Source organism: Metopolophium dirhodum, chromosome 7 (assembly GCF_019925205.1).
Source record: "Metopolophium dirhodum isolate CAU chromosome 7, ASM1992520v1, whole genome shotgun sequence".
Classification (NCBI taxonomy): domain Eukaryota; kingdom Metazoa; phylum Arthropoda; class Insecta; order Hemiptera; family Aphididae; genus Metopolophium; species Metopolophium dirhodum.
The window spans coordinates 31,144,572-31,166,453 of NC_083566.1; the positions used below are offsets into that span (position 1 = coordinate 31,144,572).

At 28.6% G+C, this 21,882-nt stretch overlaps 1 protein-coding gene across 1 annotated transcript; it reads left to right on the top strand.

Moving 5' to 3' along the window:
• Positions 1 to 2,476: 2,476 nt before the first annotated feature.
• LOC132949168 (tigger transposable element-derived protein 4-like) lies at positions 2,477 to 2,891 on the top strand. Its single transcript, XM_061019938.1, has 2 exons — positions 2,477 to 2,525; positions 2,608 to 2,891. The coding sequence occupies exons 1-2, from the start codon at positions 2,477 to 2,479 to the stop codon at positions 2,889 to 2,891; spliced, it is 333 nt and encodes a 110-aa protein (XP_060875921.1).
• Positions 2,892 to 21,882: the final 18,991 nt, after the last annotated feature.

Sequence of the window (21,882 nt, forward strand, 5' to 3'; positions counted from 1 at the left end):
GACGGTTGCGAGAGCAGTGACGTGATATACGGTTCAAAATTAGAATATCTGTATAAAATGTTGTTCCCCGGGTTGTGTCCGTCAACAGTGAGGACATAACATTTTTCGGGGAGTAAAATTTAAGTCAATCAACACTATACAATGTCCGGACAAAAATCACGCTAGCAATTTTTAGAGTTTGTCGGTCGTTAAGTTTTTTTTTTTTTTGCAGCTGCAGCAGCAGCTGCGAGATTCTAAACCGACCGGTGTTCATATAATATACTGTATACACATACATAGGTATTAAAAGAGAGCGGAATGAATTTATCAGAATTTACCATCGGAGTGTTGGGTTATATATAAAAAAAAAATAGGGGAAAAAACGGCAAGGACTGGGAAATGTGATTTATGTGGGTAGGTTTTTGTAGGTTTTAAGCGCTTTAGACGAGTTTAAATAAAATGCTTGTCGAGTTCCATGTGGCAGAAGGACGAAAATGAAATTTCCGGACCCACCGCACCAAACTAGATAAGGTATTTGTTTTTATTTTCATTGTTTTGACATGCCACGATTGCTCCCGACGACCTACATTAGTCGTCCAACATTTTTTTATCGTGTCTGCGAGTAGTAAAAACAAAAGCTAAATACTCGAAGATACTCGGAATTTGACATTTTTGTTTTTATTTATCTTGTTCAATTGTTACTTATATTTCCGTGGTAGAAAAAGTTTAGAAATTTCATCCGTACGTGAGACGTATCTCATACGAGGACAGCAAAAAAAAAAAAATAAAAAAAAAATAAATAGCCAACTTTTTCCGATGTTTTTATTTTTTTATATGATAGCTTTGATTGGGTTCGAAATCGGCCATGATCAATGTTTCATCATTTTCCAAGTTTTGAACTCATAGTCAAGTCAATAATATGTCATTCAAAATGACAAAAACCAATTTATTATAAATGATGTATACATATTATATTTGTGTGCGTATTTATAGTAAACATGTATTTGGTGCATAACTAAAAAGTAATTTATTCATATTTGTATGGATGTATTCAAACTAAATACACTGAAAAGTGCAGTTTAAATTGCATTTAGTAAACTTACTAAATAAAATTGACATTTTCAAAGTAAATACAATTACATTAGATTGATTTTCTGCAAATATGAATTTTTTTTAATCTATTTTTATAAATTGTGAATTTATGTCAAAAATAAAAATTACAATAACTTACTGCAGTTGTTGATAAATATTTTGTGAATTTCTGTTCTTCGGATTACCTTTTACATTATTCAAATGTTGTCTTATTTATTTATTTTTATAAACTAATAAAAACATCAACACCATAAGTTATTATTTTTTTATTGTAAATATCATTAAATAATATAAAAGTTAGTTGTATAAAGTTAACAATCGTAAATCACAATACTATAATTATATAGTACCTATATAATAATATATTGTTCAATATTAAAATAATCATAAATTCATAGCAAATTGAATTTAATATATTCAATACATACAGTAATATTATTACTAATGCATCGCCCATGTTGGTGGGGTGCTATACTTTTTCAGGTCATGGATATACAGTTGACACTCTGTTAATATACAGTGAAAACTCTTTATAACGAAACTCTTTACAACGAAAAACTCTATATAACGTAAACATTACATAATAATGGTTGGTTTGCTATATAACCCATTAGACAATTCATTCTCTATAACGTATTAGTCACTCTCAATAACGAAACAATATTTTATGTTTCATAATACAATTTACGTGTTATCGTATCTATTACATATATAAACTATAAAAATAATCGGCAATAATGCCGACATTTCCGGAATTACATTCTTTCATTATCTACTTTTAATATCGTTATTATCGATATTTAATAGGTACAATGTTCATTTTATTATCGACGTAATGTCTAACATTATACACATGACCACAGTAGTGCGCTAATATTCGTTATGGCAAGTAAAAGAAAAGTACTGTGTGTTGATCAAAAAGTCGCTTTAATACGTGCGATTGAAAAAGGTGAAAAAAAAAGTGATGTTGGGAAACGTTTTGGATTCAGCCCATCTACTGTCGCTACTATCAGGAAGAATAAGGACAAAATATTGCATGCTGAAACAGAAGGAAGTTCTTGTAAAAAAATAAGGAAACCGAAATTTGAAGACTTGGGACCAGGCCATGTTAACGTGGTTCCATAAACAACGTTGTAATAATGTACCTATATCTGGGCCTGTTTTGAAAACTAAAGCTGAACATTTTGCTCAACAACTTGGTATTATAGATTTCAAGGCCTCGGAAGGATGGCTTGGAAAATTTAAACAACGTCACAATATTACCTATGGGAAAATAAGCGGAGAAGGACTAAATGTCGACTTGAATGTTACTAACAGCTGGTTAATTAATGTGTGGCCAAAATTGAATGAAAAGTACACTCCGGATAATATTTTTAATGCTGATGAGACAGGTATTTTTTACAAAATGACCCCAGATAAAACATTAAAATTCAAAGGGGAAAAATGCGTGGGAGGTAAACTTTCTAAAGAACGTATCACTGCGTTTGTAGCAGCCAAAAAACCCGCGATGTTTTAAAAATATTAAACGGTTGCCAGTCACTTATAAAGCAAATAAGTCAGCGTGGATGACATCAATACTTTTTGAAGAAGAAATAAGAAAATGGGATGCAGAATTAAAGGGGCGAAAAATTTTGTTACTTGTGGATAATTGTCCTGCTCATCCCAATCTATCTAATCTTATGAACATAGAGATGATATTTTTCCCAGCTAACACAACTAGTATCTTACAGCCGATGGACCAAAGTGTTATAAAAAGTTTGAAAGGCCACTATAGAAAGAAAATATTAATGGAAATTATCGAATCTGATGGCAATGCTTAATGAATGCTATGAATCAATATGCTTGATGCGGTGAACTTCTTAAGTAAAGCCTGGGAAGAGGTAACAGCAGAAACTATACGGCATTCTTTTCGTCATGCTGGACTTCGAAGTTTTGCCAATGCTGAAGAAGAAATAGAACAATTTGAGAATGAAGATGATACACTGAGTGAGTGGATTACTCAGTTCAATACTCCGCATACTTTTACTCCTGAGGACCTACAAAACTATGTAGAAATAGACGAAAATCTAGTTACAACAAAATCGTTAACTGATGAAGAAATCCTAAATGCAGTGACAAAAGTCGAGGAGGAGCAAAAGGAAGATGAAGAGGAAGCACAACCTGACGAAGTCGTAATACCAAGTATTCAACAAGCACTTGATGCGGCTAAATTATTAGAAAAGTACTTATTGTTTCATGAAGATGATCCAAAGTTATCCCAAAACATGAGAGAAATTCATAGAAAAATACAAAAACAGTATTGGCAAAATAAAAAAGTCCAAACTAAGATGACAGACTATTTTAAATAAAGTATAAATATGTATAGTATAAAAATTAAATTATATTTAATAAGTATGTATAATAATAATAATAATTTAATATAATACGTAAATATATATAAAATAATGTAAACATAATGATGTGTTTGATATATAATATTACATAGGTACATACCTTTATACATAAATAATTAAAATTTTGTTTTTTTTTAAACCCTCTCTATTACGAAAACTCTCTATAACGAAAGAAATCTCTTGGTCCCTTCAGATTCGTTATAAAGAGCTTTCACTGTATGTTTAACTGCTATGATAACACCACAGTCTGTACACTGAGGAGGTTCCTGTTGGACCATTAAGATATTCTGAACTTGTATGCCTCATATCATATATGGCCTATCCTAGAGAATTTTAATTTAAAAAATGTTCTCTTCTATCGTGTTACTATTATATATGATAACTAGCTGTCCTACCGGCTTTGCTTGTGCCAAAGATTTGTAGTTTTATTTTATAAATATATTTTTTTTTTAATGTGTGTAATATGTCTACTAATAAATATATAATAGTAATATAATAATATATAACTAACGGCAATCCTATATATAAACAAAAATATTATTCTTTATTCATGAGCTGGAAAAGCTACCTACAAGGATTGAAAAAAAGCTTTAAACACCCTCCAAGTCTCAAGGAATCTATTAATATAACTTTTATTGAAAACGACCCAGTCGTTTATGAGTCTATTAACTTCGAATAAACCAGCATCAAATTATAAATATATAGATATATTATTATATTGCCTTTAATATTCTGAAGCGAAATCAGTTTTTGAAAATTTTAATATATCAAAACAGAGTATTGTATCAACACCAAAAATGATTGATTTATGCAAATATATTTAATACGTTATATATATTCTATTTTTTATCTACTATGGATGGTAATAATTATAATAATGATAATAGTAATAATAATACCATATTCCATTCAATTTTATAGTGAATTTAGGAAAAATAACTATATTTTAATTTCTTGTCAGGTGGCACTGCTGAGAGACTTCCTACTCTAAAATTAATGTTATTTTATGTCAAATGTTATTATATGTCATCACACTTACTTATTATACTTTGTCGTATAGATTGTAAATATATATTTTTAAATAAATAAAAAAAAAAAAACTATACTTTAAATAATTTGTATGCAACAAACTCTACATTTGATATTCAATATTTATAATTATGCCTATAAACCAACTTATTCTGAAAAATATAAACTGCAAAACATAGAGTTAAATACCTGTATGAATTATCATTAAAAAATAATAGGCAGGTACCTAAATAAAATCTTAAAAATCTCAAGGCGCATAGATATTAATTATTTAAAGCTTATAATCATTGTAGAACAAATTAATCAAAAACCATATTTTCAAATTCCAAATATTTAACAATTTGTTCTAAGTTTTTAAAAAAACACTTTCAAATAAACACACTATATTATTACAACATGGTATGTATATGTTAACATGAAGACATATATTATAATATAAACAAACATATTATTTTATGTTATATATAATAAATTGGTATACAAGAACAAATAATTCAGTTAATGAAATACGAATTAAATTTCACAATAGTTTTAAATTATAATGTGCATCTTATTATCAATAGGTATATTATAATATATAAATATATATACTGTTTGAAGCATATGGTACTCACTACGTAAACTTTGACTTACGATTTCATATTCAATAACTGTCCACAATTAGTTTTTAGTATGCGATTATCATATTGTATGTAATTGTCGTTAACAAAAGGACGATATTCAATGTCCTAGTTGTCGAAGGGTCTGAACCTTTTCAAAGCCGCCACAAGCGAATACCCAGAGGAATGCAAGCTGTCCTCTGTGATATCGAAGGTATGGGTTATAGAGGAGACGTTGATAGGGAGGGACACGAAGGGTCATAAAGCGCAATCACAAAAAACTTGAAGTAATATACATGGAAAGGACACAGGACATTCTGCAGTGACAAAACATTACAAAAGGTCTGATTTAAATACAAAATTTACTTTATTCTATTCCCAGAACGAGAACCATTTTGTTTACTCATATTTAGTAAAATATTTATACAAACCTTTCCTTTCAGCTCATACACCATAACAGAAAAATTATTTTTAAACGATTCATAATAGTTCATGAAGCATTATAATATTATGTTTCAAAAATGTTTGCACAAAAGCACTAATTTAAAGATTGGTCTACACGCGAAACCAAACATTTTTTATAGCTTGGATTTACTAAAAGATTGTTCCTTAAAATCCAGCACACACAAAACAAAACCACAAAAGCTTTCCTATTAATGAACCGAGTACTGTCGATGAATTATAAGTATTGTAAAAAACTTTTATAAATATATATTGAATTTGAACACCAATCTTTTCATACTTTACACTAATTCATTATTATTATTTTTTTCAGTTTTGTAACAATAATAATTGCTATTGTCTATTATTCAAAACATTTTTTTTGTTGTTGATTTTCTGCACTTCTGATATTTTGGAACCTTATTTTAAAAATAATTTTACATTTTATTATTTTTATTTAAATTACCCTATATAATATTATTCATTTTTATATTTTATTTGTGTTTTTTTACCATTTTAATAAAATTAAATATAAATTAAGTACACTAGACCTCAAACATTGGATAATAATTTATATATAACTATATTTATATGTTTTATTTGTTGGGTTACTGTAATGGATGGTGTTAAATTTGAATTCAATGATATAATATCATTGTATAATAAAAACGATTCCGAGCGAAAACGGTCAGTCAGCCTATGATATTACCAAGTATATTTGATGATATTATTGTTAATAAACTAATTTATATATAACCTATTTACGTGGAGCCTTGTTTTAAATTTTCAATCCTTAGCAATAAAAGTTCAACATGTTATACATTTTTAACTACAAAATAATTAATAAATTATAAATTTGATAAATGTTGTCAAAATTTGAACTTTAAATGCTTATAAAAAAAAATTGTGCATATGTATTTTTAATATTTTTCAACTGCTATTAGAACGATATATCAGGAGTCTTATATTCAATTTTCACGCATTTTTATTGATATTTATAGAAAAAAAAAAACTAAAAAATTGAAAACTGACAATGTCCATAAACAACTCAAAAAGAGTCAAAATATTTGGAAAATGTTATGGTGTATAGAAAATGCTAATATAAACATTCAGTGAAATTTTCAAGTATCTACAGTCATTCGTTTTTTAATTACAATAAAATAAGAAAATTGTTACATGAGAAATCGAGTGAATATCAAATGTTGTAAAAATATAAATTTCAGACTCATAAAACTTTAATTTAAGTTTCTTGTAGACATTTTTTTTTTTTGGTAAAGGTAGACAAACTTATGAGTAATCTTATATTACATTTTAAAATCTTAGATTTAAAAAGAAAAATTTTTATGAATTCTCAACTCAAAATAATTTGCCAATTTTCGTGATTTTTCCGTGATAATATAAAATATATCATTAAATTATTGAAACTAAGTTTAAGAAATATCAAAACCAAACTTAATAAATAATGTTTAATGTTTATAAATATCTTATTTGTAGTACTTGTACTTAAATCTTGAGTCTTATACCAGACTGATTTCTCTTATATAAATATATTTGTTTAACCTGAATAATAATTATACTTTATTCGATTTTATTATTTTAATAACATACAACATTTGGCTCTTGGTACATTAAAACTAAAAATATTATTATTTTTCTACTATAAACACTTTCTGTATTTTAGTTTATGAAGTTAAGTTAAGTTAATTCACTATAATAATTATTACTACTAGCATAACACTTTCAACAAAACCGTTACTTGAAAGACTTGGCCTAGTATTAATGGAAGTTTTAATAAGCTAGACGAGACTTAAAGTACAAAAGAGTGTTAAACAGTATTCTTTAGAAATAATGTTATAGGCTACATCAGGTTATTAGTTGTATATGCATACATTTTCGTAATCATAAATTATAGAAAATGTTGAACAGAAATTTTTCCAGTTTAAAACATATCATACTCAAATAATGAGACATACTTTAAATCATATTATATCATTCACAACGCGTATCTAATAGACAATGTATTGTTTAATGTGATTTTCTCGCAGAATAATGGGATTTTTTTTAAGTTTATAAATATATGATATACAAAATATAAAGATAATTGTAACATGTACTATAAACATATAGTCAAAACCATTGTTGTTATTATTATTATTGTACACATAGAAAAAAATAATAATATATAAGTGGAAACGGGCAGACAATGGCCCCAGCCGCCGAGGCTCATCCAAATAAAAATAAAACATTTTGAAATGTATTATAATAATAAATATGATTTATATGCAATTATATTTATAATATAGTACTAGGTAATACAAATTCTGATAAATTTGATAGCATTATGTTGTTATGTAAACTTTATACAAAAACAAATACTTTTGTTTAGTTTTGATTTCAGATAGATGGTTCCAATATAAGCATAATTTTAGTTTTGAATAAACTTGAAGGCAATAAACAATATTTTTGTTGAATTAATATTAGTATACATTTATTGATACAAAATAATATATTTTTACATCTACGAAAAATATAAAGCTGACTATTGCAAATATTAGACCTTTGAACCCCGTTGAAAATAAATCTAAGTTATTATGTTCCATGTAGTATACATATTATATTTATTAAGCTCAAAAATACTTTGGAAAATATCCTTTAAACGTACAAATATTGTTGAATTTTATTTTTTATTTGCATTGAATGATGCGATGCTTATACAAATGATACAAAAACAAAATCTCGTTTTCGATGAATATTTTATTGGTTTAAGTTAATTTTAAGAGGTAAATACACACACACACATACGAAGCACCCGGGTAGCCAGTCTGACAGAAGGGTTAAATTACTATTGCAATGGTAGTGTTTTTGTAAGCGGAATTTCGTATTGATTAGAATCTAATTTTCCTGCTTAAACCCATTAGACGAATCCCTGCGAACATTATTACAATGCATCGTAGATCCTACTAGAATAGATAACGAAGCTATATAGGTACCTATATAGTATACAATGGATTTATTAAAATAAAATCCGAGTGAATAAAAGGAAATTAACAATTAAAATTATATATTACCATGAAAGAAATATTTCGTATTTTCATAAATGTATTATCTATGTACCTATAATATTATAATATACATAAAATTTACAACTCAATGTTTGACTAATAAACAATGTAGGTAATTATCAAAAAGTTTCTTGACAAATAAATAGTTTATTATTGGTTCTATTCAAAATAAATAAATGCTTTCCAGTATTAAAATATATTTTAAAATATGAGTATTTAATATAGATTCATAGTTCATACTAGCAAATATTAAAAAATTGATACAAAACGAAATTTATTTCATTGGATTATTGCGTTGTATAATAATACACTTCTTATAGATACTGAGAATTCAGTATCCTCACAAAGTGAGCTCTTCTAACTTGTTTAATTTCTCTTTTTTTCTTTTAAATTTGAAATTAACATAAAATAATATCGATTAATAAACTAATATTTGTTCCCCAGCACACAAAAATGAAAAATCTTATATTGCTATGGGCAGCGTAAGTGTTTGAAATATAATAATATATAATTCGTTATTCTGTGTCACAGTATTCAGATTGTATTTATATTAATATTATGTGCATTCTATAATTATACTATTAGCTAATATAGTATATTGTGTGGCGAGGGCGAGAAATGAGCTATTATAGTCTCGGGCAATGTACGTGTAGCACGAAAAACAAAAAATAAATTTGTTTTGAAACGTCATAAAATTCTGTAAAAGAAGTGTTTTCAAAAACTTTAAGAAAGTCATACGACTTCAATGAAAATTGTTTTTCTTATACGCAGTGAAGGAAAACAATTTAAATTTCTCCTGGACAACATACAAATTATTTTAGAAATTGCATACATGGATAGTTATTTATAATTTTTTTTTTTTTAATGGATTTAAGGTTTCAACGACTGAGATCATAAGGTACGGTATCGTAAAGTTGGTAGGGTTGGTACGGTTGGGTTGGGACAATTGGTACGGTTGGTTATCAACACGTGTTTGTGCGGCAAGGTTTTTGTGCACTACGCGAACCCGGGTGGTCAAATGCGCCGCAGATAATATTATTATACTTTATACTGTCATTTATGTGTGTCATTAAAATATAATAACTATCCGTTGTAATGTATCGAACGGTATTATCAAACTGGACTATAATAATTACCTACTATAACTATTATTACCTTACTATAATAATTACTATTATAATAACCCAACGTGCATTTTGACTTCTGGTATCGACAAGGTGGCGTCTTTAACGGTGTAATCATATTATCTCACCAGTACCACGTCCTTCATGAATCTATGACATTTCCGTACAGGAACTTAATTGTCAGTTTATCCGGCGGTAATAAACCTGAGATACTGCGTCAGACGACTTTTTACGAAAAAAAATCCCGAGGATATATTTATAATTTATGCATAATAATTGTAAGCCCGGACATTATTGCAGCAGTAGCTGCGTATCCGTTTGGAATAAATGATTTTTAATTTATAAATACAATTTACTTTTTAGACAATCGAAATTCCAAATGTTTAAAACATTTTCAATTTATTCTTGGCCGAACAATACGTAACCTCGCCAAAAAAATAAATTAATTAACACCGGCAATGTTTCCTAGTGTGTAACGCGCACACGACACTCAAATACAGTAAATGGTTTAAAATAATGATCAAAGGACCAGGGAAAATAGGTCATAATGATCTATAGTTATTATAACAACAATTCAAAAACAATCAACTTTGTATTACATTATTATATACATATACGCCATAGTGCCATACAATATATATGAAAGAGTCCAGTCTCGTCAACATTATAAATCTGGTCAGCTTTGTGTACTTCCCGTAATATTAGGCATATATTTTCAAACCAATTTCGTGTTATCTCAGTATTAATAGATTTTTATTTCCTGCCGATTGACAAAAATACAATAATTTTCCGTGATCAAAACATTTCAATCCAACCATGTCAAACAATCAAAATTATGCTTACCGAGACCATCGGCAAATTCATTGACTTTTTGCTAAATAATCGGTTCATACATCGATATATTCGACGGTGGGTGACCTGCATTTTAAGTGGTCGTCGTAGATTATCTGATCATTGTAAGAACGTTATGACATACGTTATGTAAATATTTATACATGCATAATGACTTAAGAGTTATGCAGAGACCGTCAATTTTACGTCATATTGAAGATTAAACCCAGTTCGCCATTACAACTTCGGTGTCTTACGATTTCTACTTTATTTACAACTGCATACTATATTGTGTAAAAACTACCGGGAAAAACTTAATACTTTTTTTTTTCTTATTATAATATATCCGTTGGCCGGCGTGATGTATAGGCAATTTCGGTACACTGACGTGTAGGTCAACAATAATAACTGTTAGGAATATTATAAACAAATAACTAACGAATTATTATCAGAATATAGGTTTGAACATAATAATATTATATTATATTATGAGTAACTATTTTATTTTTGTTTCTGAGTATACAAAATACCCAGTGCTAACTTACTATGTATGAATGACTGTTTTAGTTCCACCAAAGTCGAGTTTCAAAACTGCATAATAGTATTTAGTAGAAATTAATAAAGTACATAAAAACGAGTAAGTCACTAATTTTATTTGTATATGTTTTGTTTAAAATCACATTACCTACCTACCTATGTGGACGTGACCTGTTGTTGGAATATTATACATTACATGTGTATCGTGAGATGGGGATATTCAAAACACGGACCTCACATAAATTCCAGATTAAACAATAATACATAAATTAGGTAAACCAATCAACATAATATATTAATCAATAAACGATTTTTAAGTTAACGTAATGAATTCCTACAACTCTACTGCAAAAATTACTCATTTTACTTGTTTTTTATCATTTATAAGATATGAGGACTTGAATATAACAGGAATGGACTTCAAACATAGAATACATAATATTTAATAAATGAAACCACTGATTAAATTATTGAAACAAAATGTTAAAATATGCTAATCGTCGTGGTACCTAACTAGTTACAAAAACAACAAATAACAAAGACTCGACAAAATCGGTAAAACCATTTAATTTTGTACCACCGATGATATGTGGACATATACACTGATACGTGAGCGGTGAATCGATAGTTGCACTGAAAAATTAATATTCACAATGTATTGAAACATTTTTTTAACGATAAGACAAACAATTCTATTTCTGAATCTACACTCCAGAATATAGGTCATTATACTCATTAATCGTTATAAATTCATTGGAGAACTGCAAAATATCCTGTCGTGTAAGATACATTTATATTTCAGTATATCCGTTCAGATTGTTTGACCCAATTTTGAAATGGATTGATTCATTCGATATCTACACCGTTCAAAGCCAGTCGACAATTTACTGATAAACGTAAATACTTACAATTCTTTGTTTTTCTAGAAAACAACAAAATAAAACGTTAGAGTGCAGTTTAGAACAATAAAGTATAATGAAACCTAAATAGATTGACTTCCGTGACGGAGTTTTAAATGTTAGTAGTTTTTTCTTATTATTAAATCGTTTCGTTCTACTGGAAAACAAAAATAATCCAACGTACTATATCAACCAACAAATTAGCCAAGCCATCAGTTAATTTATTTTCGGTGTCACGAGATAAGACGTCTAAAGATTACTCTTATACGGAGCTTATTACAAAAATATATCTTGTAGCAGCCAAACAAAAATGTTCTCCCTATATCTACGGTAAGTCGTTTTTAATTTCACTGCAACTAAAAACTCATTAGACTATTTCGGTTAAATCAATGATAATGTAAAGTATTTGTTTGACCGATATATTTTTATGAATTAATATAATTCCCTCAATCTTTAAAACAAAACTAAAACGTCTTCAATCTATAACTTACTTATAAAAATCGGATAAGCCGAAGTAATTCTGCTATATAGTACGTTACAAGTGGGCTACTGTTATGGATGGTGTTAAATTTGAATTCAATGATATAATATCATTGTATACGAAAAACGATTCCTAGTGGAGATGGTTTGTCAGTCTAGGATATCTTATATTATATTTATACTGTTATTTCTTATTATTAATACGGTAGCCGGTAAGTTGAATTAATGTAATAAAATTCCAAATAATAATTAAAATCATTATTTATAGTTACTTAATATTATGTAATTTCGTCCAAATTTTTACTTAAAATCACTATAAAAAAACCTGTGTCAAACAAGTCAAAATATTTCGAAAAAGTTATCAATTATAGAAAATGATAAAATAAACATAATATGGTGACATGATGTAAATTTCAAGTGTCTACGATTATCCAGTTTATCAAATTACAATAAAACAAGAAAATCACTAGACGAGAAACCGAGTGAATGTCAAATATTGTAAAAATTTGAACTTCAAACGCTAAAAATTGAAAACTTAAAATGTCCGTAAAACAGCTCAAAACTAGTCAAAATATTTTGAAAATGTTACGGTGTATAGAAAATGCTAATATAAACATTCAGTTAAAATGTAATATCATGTTTTAGAGTCGCACAAAAAACCATTTTGAATGAAAATTCCCTTTTTTCATAAATATTTTTTTTTTTTGATTTTCCGGCGCTTTTGAAAACTATTAAGAATTTCCAATGCACCAACTAGATTCACATCCTATCAAACGAGATACTGAAGTTGAAAATTGGATCATTTTTATTTCCCCAAAAGGTGACACAAAAATTTAAAATTTAAATAAAAAAAATACACATCATTGTAAAACCAATACATACATCGCTCCGCTCAGAATGTAAAATATTTAACTATTTTTATAGAAGTAAATAATTATAATTTTGAATCAAGATATATTTAACACTATTAATTATAACATTATAAATAAACAATTAATGATTACTCAAAAGTAACTTAAGATTGGGCCATTGCTTTGGAAAACAATTTTCGTAGTTATTATTCCAAAGCAAATATTGTGTAAGTAGGAAAAAAAATTCTAAAATAAAATTTAATGAAGAATATAAAAATAATGTTAATAGATAATAATAAATATAATTAAGTGCCGAACCATATACATTATTAACAATTAAAATGTTATTATACTCATATTGTTCACAAATCTGAGTTTAACAAAAAAAAAAATCTTTAATACAATTTGCGATGCTTATTAATAAGAATTCTTATGCATAGCAAAATGTATGAAAAATATTAACAAAACTAAATGTAGTTTACATAATATTATATAGTTTGTATTTAATAAGTGTACTTAACAATATTTTTAATTAAAACTTGTATTATTATATTTATTTTAAATTAACAACATTGAACAATAAAAAAAAAATTGTATCATTGTTTAAAACAGAAAACTTAAAAGATACACAGTCATGGTATATATGGTTCGTAAACATTATGCAAACACTCGTGTCAACATCAATTATTTAAAACTTAAGAGAAACGAAATAAAGTGCCACTATTAACATTATACATTTTTTAATATACTTGATATTCTAATACGGGAATTTACTCAAAACGTAAATGACCAGATTTCAAAAATTACTACTTAAAAAGTAAAAAGTAAATATTTCACAACAATAATTTTCATGAAAATAATGATAAAAACCTATAACAAATTGTTGAAATATGATATAACGTGAATTTATAGCACGGAGCAATAAATATAATTTAATGCTTATATTTCGGTAAGTAATTGCGTTTTTCGGTCAAATTTCTAAATCATTATCTATAGGGGAAAATGGTAACATCGTAATATATTTTATAACACGCAGTTAATCAAAATTAATATTAAACATAATTATTAGCCATAAAATCAATAAAATATTTATCCAATTTTATCGATAGCCGAAAGCACTATACACCGTGAAGGGTAAAAAAACGACGGTCGTTGTCGAAGTTTATGTTATCGAGGAACGCACAAACCCAGAAAATAGCGATGATATTATAGTGAATGGAGCTCACAAAGTGCCAGGTGCGTCCAAATTAGATTTGAAAGGTTTTCCGTTCCTTTTTAACAAAAGAGCTCTATCAACATTTTCAAATGGTTTATCTCATTAGCAACAATAAAATACCGTAACAAAAAACTATAAACTAGGTTTATTATTTAATTGAAACGCTTAGAAGAGATAACTAAAAAAATAATAATAATAATAATAGTATAAATCCACCGGTAAAAAATTGCCAATCCAGGTGCGCGGCTAAAGTTACAGAAACAGTGTATAACGTATATTATATATTTATGTACATAAATAAAAATAAATAATACGTTTTCTTTACTCATTTGAGGGATACTGCAACTGCTATTGAGCATAACGGATTTTCTGGCAAACACCAGTGGAACATAAATTTTGTCCGACAAAAAAGACGAACGTCTTAGACACACAGCGAGAGAAGGGTGGAAGTTTTAATTTACCATCATCCTATATTCTGTTGGAAAATGCCTATGTAATGTGAAATCCAATTTCAATGCTCCAACTATACGTATGAAAATTTACGACAGGATATTATTGTTTAGGCGTGTTTAAACGTACGGCACGTACAATGCACATAGTTTAACTGTCCAATGAACAAGGAGTAATTGCCAAAGTGTTTTAAGTATAAAATATGTGTTTTTCTCATCAATAATTAAATTTTTGTATAAAAAAAAGTTAGCTAGGTACAACTTTAAAATATAATATTACATTTTCTAAGAATTCTTTTGAAAAATGCTCGCAGCATTTGTAAACTCGTTTTAAATCCAATTTAAAATTTAACGATGTATTGTTACGATGTTATGTCGATCAAATAAAATCATCACATAGACTAATACAAAATGAAGTAATATTAATTAAAACCAAGATAATGTTATGTTGATTGCTATGAAAAAAAATTAATTGATTTTCCTATTATTTCAATCAAATTAAAACTTAAAGTAGTACGTTCTAACAATATTTTTAAAATTAAAATAAATAACACATGTGAATAGTTATTGTCTTCGTCCAAATCGAGAAAAACAATTTCTTATTAAATGAATAGAAAGTATACAACATTATACCCACATATAGAGTAAGAGGATTATAAAACAGAAAAAAATGATAACCAATGGTAAATACTTAAATTAGAGGTTGATTACAAGTTTATCCAGTATTTCAGTGTTTGTGGTAAATCATTACATTTTAGAGCAATTTGTTATTAATGAACATAATAACATCTAAAGAGACGACGGCAATGAAACTTTTGCTAATTTCTGAAGTTCCAATGAAAGTCAATAATGGAACTTCGGAAAATTTTTCTTTTTATACACCTATTGGCAAATACTAATTTACAAAGTCCTTTCAGAAGTATAGCAATCTTGACCGAAAATAAATAATAAACAAACAAACGTGGCATTTGTAGATGTATAAGTTATAAGTAGAAAATTATCGAAATGTTTAGTATAAACAAAGGCGTATAAAGTTATAAATCTCAAAATCCATCAAATTGTTATGTTTTTTTTTATTCAAGAGTGCCATTATTGTTGTATTTAATTTTTGTAAAATAATCCATTGTACATACTTGTCCGTTAATCGATACTCATATGATATAATATATTAGTAAAATAAAAAACTATAAGTAACAAACGGACCGTTAAGAATAATGACTTCGTGATATTATAAAAGATACCTTTTAATATTTAAAAAAAAAAAATAACTGTACGACTTGTTGATTAAACCTTACACAAAGCCCAAATAATAATTGCAATAAAATAAATAGAAACTCTTATACAAGAACAATTCAAAGCACTGCAGATATATACTGAATTATTTTTGTGACAAAAATAATACGCAATAATATATTCGATAAAATTGACAATACCTCATTAAATTGTTTTTTTTTTTTAAGTTAAAATGTTAACATTATAACATTAGTTCTATTATTTCGTGTTCAAGCCGTAGAACGTTCAATAATTGAATTTATATTTGATTATTACATGGACGTGATATAAAGTTTAAAATAAAAATTCGATTAAGTGGAAATCGATCTGCTGTACAGTAGGTTACAAATGGGTGACTGTTATGGATGGTGTTGAATTTGAATCCACACGGTATAATATCATTGTATATGAAAAACGATTCTGAGCAGGGACGGTTTGTGAGCCTAGGATATTTTATATTATATTTATATTGTTATTATTATTACGGTAGCCGGTTAAGTTGAATTATTATTATTTGTTTATTATCATATTCGTATATAATAATATACTTTAGAAGTTTCAAGTACCCACGAATAATATTTTTTATATATTACACAAAACTAAAATCGTTCTTTTTCGTTTAAAAATCTAATTTTGTCCAAATTTAAACATAAAATAACTATTAAAAAAAACTGTTTTTATATTTTTTGTTTACAAAATAACCTACTTACGAAGAACCTTTTTTTAAATTTTCAATTCTTAACTATGCAAGTTGAACATTTTATAAATTTTTAACAACAAAATAGTTTTTAAATTTGATACATTTTGTTAAAATTTAAGCTTAAAACTTTCAATACTTATAAAAAAATTGTGCTTTTTTTATTTTTAATATTATATTTCAACTACTATTATAACAATATATCAGGAGCTTTTATAAAATCTTTAAACATTTTGTCTCGACAAATAACATTTTATTGACACTTATTAACAATAGACTATAGTCTATAAGTTCAAAATTTTATTTTGATATTGAAACTGAAAATGTCCGTAAACAGCTCAAAACAAGTCAAAATATTTTGAAAATGTTGTCATTTATAAAAAAAATTTAATACAATCATTCAGTTAAAATGGCATTTACCTATTTGTTTTAAAATTACCCCGAAAAACTAAAATCGATTTTGTCGAAAACCACAAAAAAAACACATACACATTATTGTAAAACCAATCACCAATTCATCCCTCCACTCGGAATATAAAGTTCTATTATTAATGAATAAACAACGGTCGAGTCCGGTTTGCAATAAGTGAAGAGAGGGTGGTAAGAAGAGGGTAGTCCCAAACTATTAATAACGTAATAGAATAACATAATATAAAATACAAACAGAGTGTCCCACGAAGAACGAACTGATTTTGAATATCTCCCCCCTGTCCCACACCCACCACCCAATATACACGAACGATATCGATACGGTATTCAAATGCCTTGCCAACCACCTCGCTATGGCATATCTGTGACGGCTACTATACTGCTGTTGCAGTGTCACGGTGGCCACGGGGGAAAATTCGATTTGAACTTATCAGCAGCTTCTGAGTCATCTGTTGGCGTCTGCACGGGTCGCACGAGACGAGAATAAACCCAGGAAAAACTTACACGTGTCCGTGATCTGTAAACGTAAATGACCAAAGTCAGTTCATTCTTCGCGGAACGCCCGGTAGATATTATACCTACACGTCGGCCGCTGTGCGGTCGTTAAAATAGATAGGTAGGTACATATTAATATATTATGGTACGCCGTATTTGCAGTAGAGGACTGCCGACGTTGAAGTACGTTATTCCAAGTGCCTGTTAATTACCGACAGCGGTCCGGTTATAAATAGGTCGCGTCGTGGCCGTTTGATCGACGCTGAAAATCCGTCGTCGTCCGGATGGTGAAATACAATAGAAAAATAAATTGCGATAAAATCGAATCCTCGTGGTGGGAGAAGGGATATTATGATATATTTTCACGGGCATATTTTCATTTCGATACGATCGTGCAAAGCGCTTCGTTTGGTATACGCGCGAGGTAAGACTATAAGGGGCAATGGGCCAACTGAGTTGACAATTATCGGGTTTATTGCGCTTCACGCTGAGTTACTGCGCGCAATTCCCGAGACCCTTCTCCGGAGTGGAACGTTCCGAAACCGATGCGCCACCACCGCGCGCCGTACCCGTTTTAGTGTTATTCAAATAGCTTTAGCACATACTCGGATTATTATTATTATTATTATTATTATTATTATACCTCTGCTTATGGCAACAGCGTTTCCCGACTGTTCGGCTTGCCGGCTGTATGTATGCGCATAAAAACCGACGACGGTGCAAAATTAGATAGATACGAACTAATTAACCGATTCGTTAAAACGATTAAATTCAGTTACCGTATGACATAAGCTGGTATCCCACTCGTCGGAAATCGTAATGCACAGTTTGAACTTCGTACCGCCGAGCGAATTCATAACGTACGTAATATTATGAAAGATATCGATGTCAGTTGAAACGCCCAGGTACCTAAGTCGCAATGTTTTAATCGCAAGAGAGTATTCGTTAAACAGGTGTCTTATAAAATTCAATTAACGTGAAAAACAATTGAACTTTTCAAAATAAATCATACATTAATTGTATTTATTTGTGTTAAATTAATTTGAAGTGTTTAATGACTTTTAAAACTATAACTTATCATTGCTCAACTGTACAAAGTTGACGAATAGTGTTATAAGATAAATTATGTGACTAAACATATTTATCGTTTAACAAAAGTAAAATTATAATAGAAAAACAAATTACCAAAACATTATCTAACCGCAACCTTTGTTTCAAACGAATCAACACTACAAAATACTATATTATATCTGATACATGGTACAATAATTTCACGAGAACTTATATTTTAAATAAAACATTAGGTATGAAAACTATTAATGAAAAATCACTAAATTCTTTTGCTCGTGCTTTCACAAGCGACTTCTATCCTATCAGAAACCTCTTATAAAAAACCTTTCTATTCTAAGACTTCCAGGAAACCTTCTGCAATTACCAACTCAAATACAACCAAAAGCGTGGAAAATGTGCTCAACAATGTTATATAAATAAAAAAAAAATTGGTTTTTAAATAAAATAAATAAATATTCAAGCTATTATAAGTATCGTCAATGGCTTCTTATTCAACATTTCACGTATGCGTTATTACTCTTATCACATAAACTGTGTAGATTGTTAATTTCTAATGAAAATAAAGATAAAAAAATCCGTGCATACGACAAAAGTCTTACTAGTTCATAAAATAATGATTTTGTGTCGTAAGATAGGTGAGTTCAAATTTATTCCTATTTTTTACATTTCTTCCTTGCATAATATTTCCATCGGATTGTTGGTTTTTATTTAAATGTTTTGCTTTTGTTTTTTTCCACGTCTTTACAAGCACGTTAAAGGTCAGTCAAATTACAAATTATGGCTTAAGTCACAACGATAAATGTTTGTAACATAACGATAAATTTATTTTGTTAAAATAATTTACATAGGTAGGTACTGTATTATGTCGTCCGTGGGGAATGGAGAGACGCATAAAAGTTTTGTCCATTATTAATAATGAATGACAGTAGGATGCATATAATGTTTTTTTTTCAGCCTTTTCAACATTCGTTGTATGGCATTCATTAAAAACAATTTGTTTTTTTTCCACATATTTTAAGCAAAGAAAAACGCATAATAAACAACAGACAATGATTCAATACCCATCGGCCATCACTAATGTATTATACGTATGCATTATATTATTATTATAATAAATCCAAAAGATTACCAACACAAAAAAAAAAGATGATTTCAATGTGACATATAATTTATTATAATACATTCATTTGCGTGTATATTTATATATTTTTTGATTTTATGATAGTTATCAACATATTATAGTATCCTGTCGTAGAACCCGGTTTGAATTCAAAATATGTGTTGTATATTACGCTAATATACGATATTTTTAATTACTGGATATATGAGATCTTCGAAACCTATTTATTTATTTTTTCATATTTCACATCCTCTAATAATTTATTATTGCATTGGAAATACTTTTCAACATACTGTGCAGCACAATAGTACACATTATTACAATGTACTACGTATAATTCATTTAAGTTGTATAATTTTACAATATTCACAATGCATTAACTTGAAATTGTAATTTATTATGTGCAACGTGTATTTTACTGTAAAAGTATACTTTAAACTAATTATAATAAATTAGTTACCAAACTAATTTGCAATGCAATAACAATTACAATATTCTAAACATGTCAAATAAGTAAAATCAACAAAATAAATGAAAATGAAATAAATATGTTTCGCCATCAAATCATGATTACAGTCGGGAAATTAAGTACCGTACAAATATATACCTACCTACATGTCTATAACTGTCTGAAATGTATGTGTGAAAACAATTTTTAATAAAAGAGGAAAATCGATAGGTTATGCTGAAAACGTATATAGTTGCTTAAAAACTAACAAACTAATCATCCAGTCACAAATATAAACGAACAAATGTTTTTTTATTAAAAGAACCATAGGCATTTGTAACGATTTAACGTATTATTATTTAACACTCGCGTAGTAGTTCGTATTGACGATTTGAGTATTGTCGAGAACCTGAAAAATAACACTAACAACGCGTGATTGCAAGATTGTCTCCTGGTTAGCCCGGATATCAACATTTAATTTTTTTTTTCGATATTAAATTCTACAAGTTTAAAACTCGATTTTGCCGCAATACAATTTTTAGATCTTGCGGGTTTTCCTGCGCCGTGTCAACCTAAGTGGATTATAGTCGGACGGGCAGGAAGGGATCGCGAGAGGGGGGGGGGGGGCGGGGCAAAGTGTAGTTTCATGTGTGGAACCGTAATAAGAAATATACGATGAACGGACGGCCGAGAGTTGGAGGGAGCACTGGTTGGCCCCGTGTCGGTCACATAAATCATTTCCGTCGACTGGCGATTGTCAATTTCGGTGTGAAATATTGCATGTCCTCGTGTAACGGTTAATAACTCAGAAATTGTCGGTTCAAGTGCACAGCCCACCACCGGCACTGCACCGCCACACTACCACCGACACCGCCCACTCCACACTGAGCGGGTAAAACGTCCACTTAAAGTCACATTATTCATGTCTGCGTATTATAAATTGAAAAATAATTACCAGTGCATGCGCAATTTTTCCACCCTCGTTTCAACTAGTCATACACGGTTTGTACGTTCACGTTTTATTAGCCTAAATCGTTTTTTTTTTTTTTTTTTTTTTTCGGTAAACGAGTACCCGACACACTGCCGGTATTAATTTGTTCGAAAAACCCGTGGATAATACAAGTATCGATTCGCATTTTCACTGGTTAGGTAAGTACGGAGGATTGTACGAACGTAATTTGAAATCGTTAAAAAATCTACTGATAAATGTCACGTTCATGGTAGGTATAGTAAACTGATATTGAAACTACAGTATGTCGAGATTATTATAAAATTTACTCGGTATTTATAATAATCGCTGTGTATAACAAGATTTGTTGTTTAATGATTTTAAAATTTGGTTAAAACTTGACAATCTACGTCAGTTGA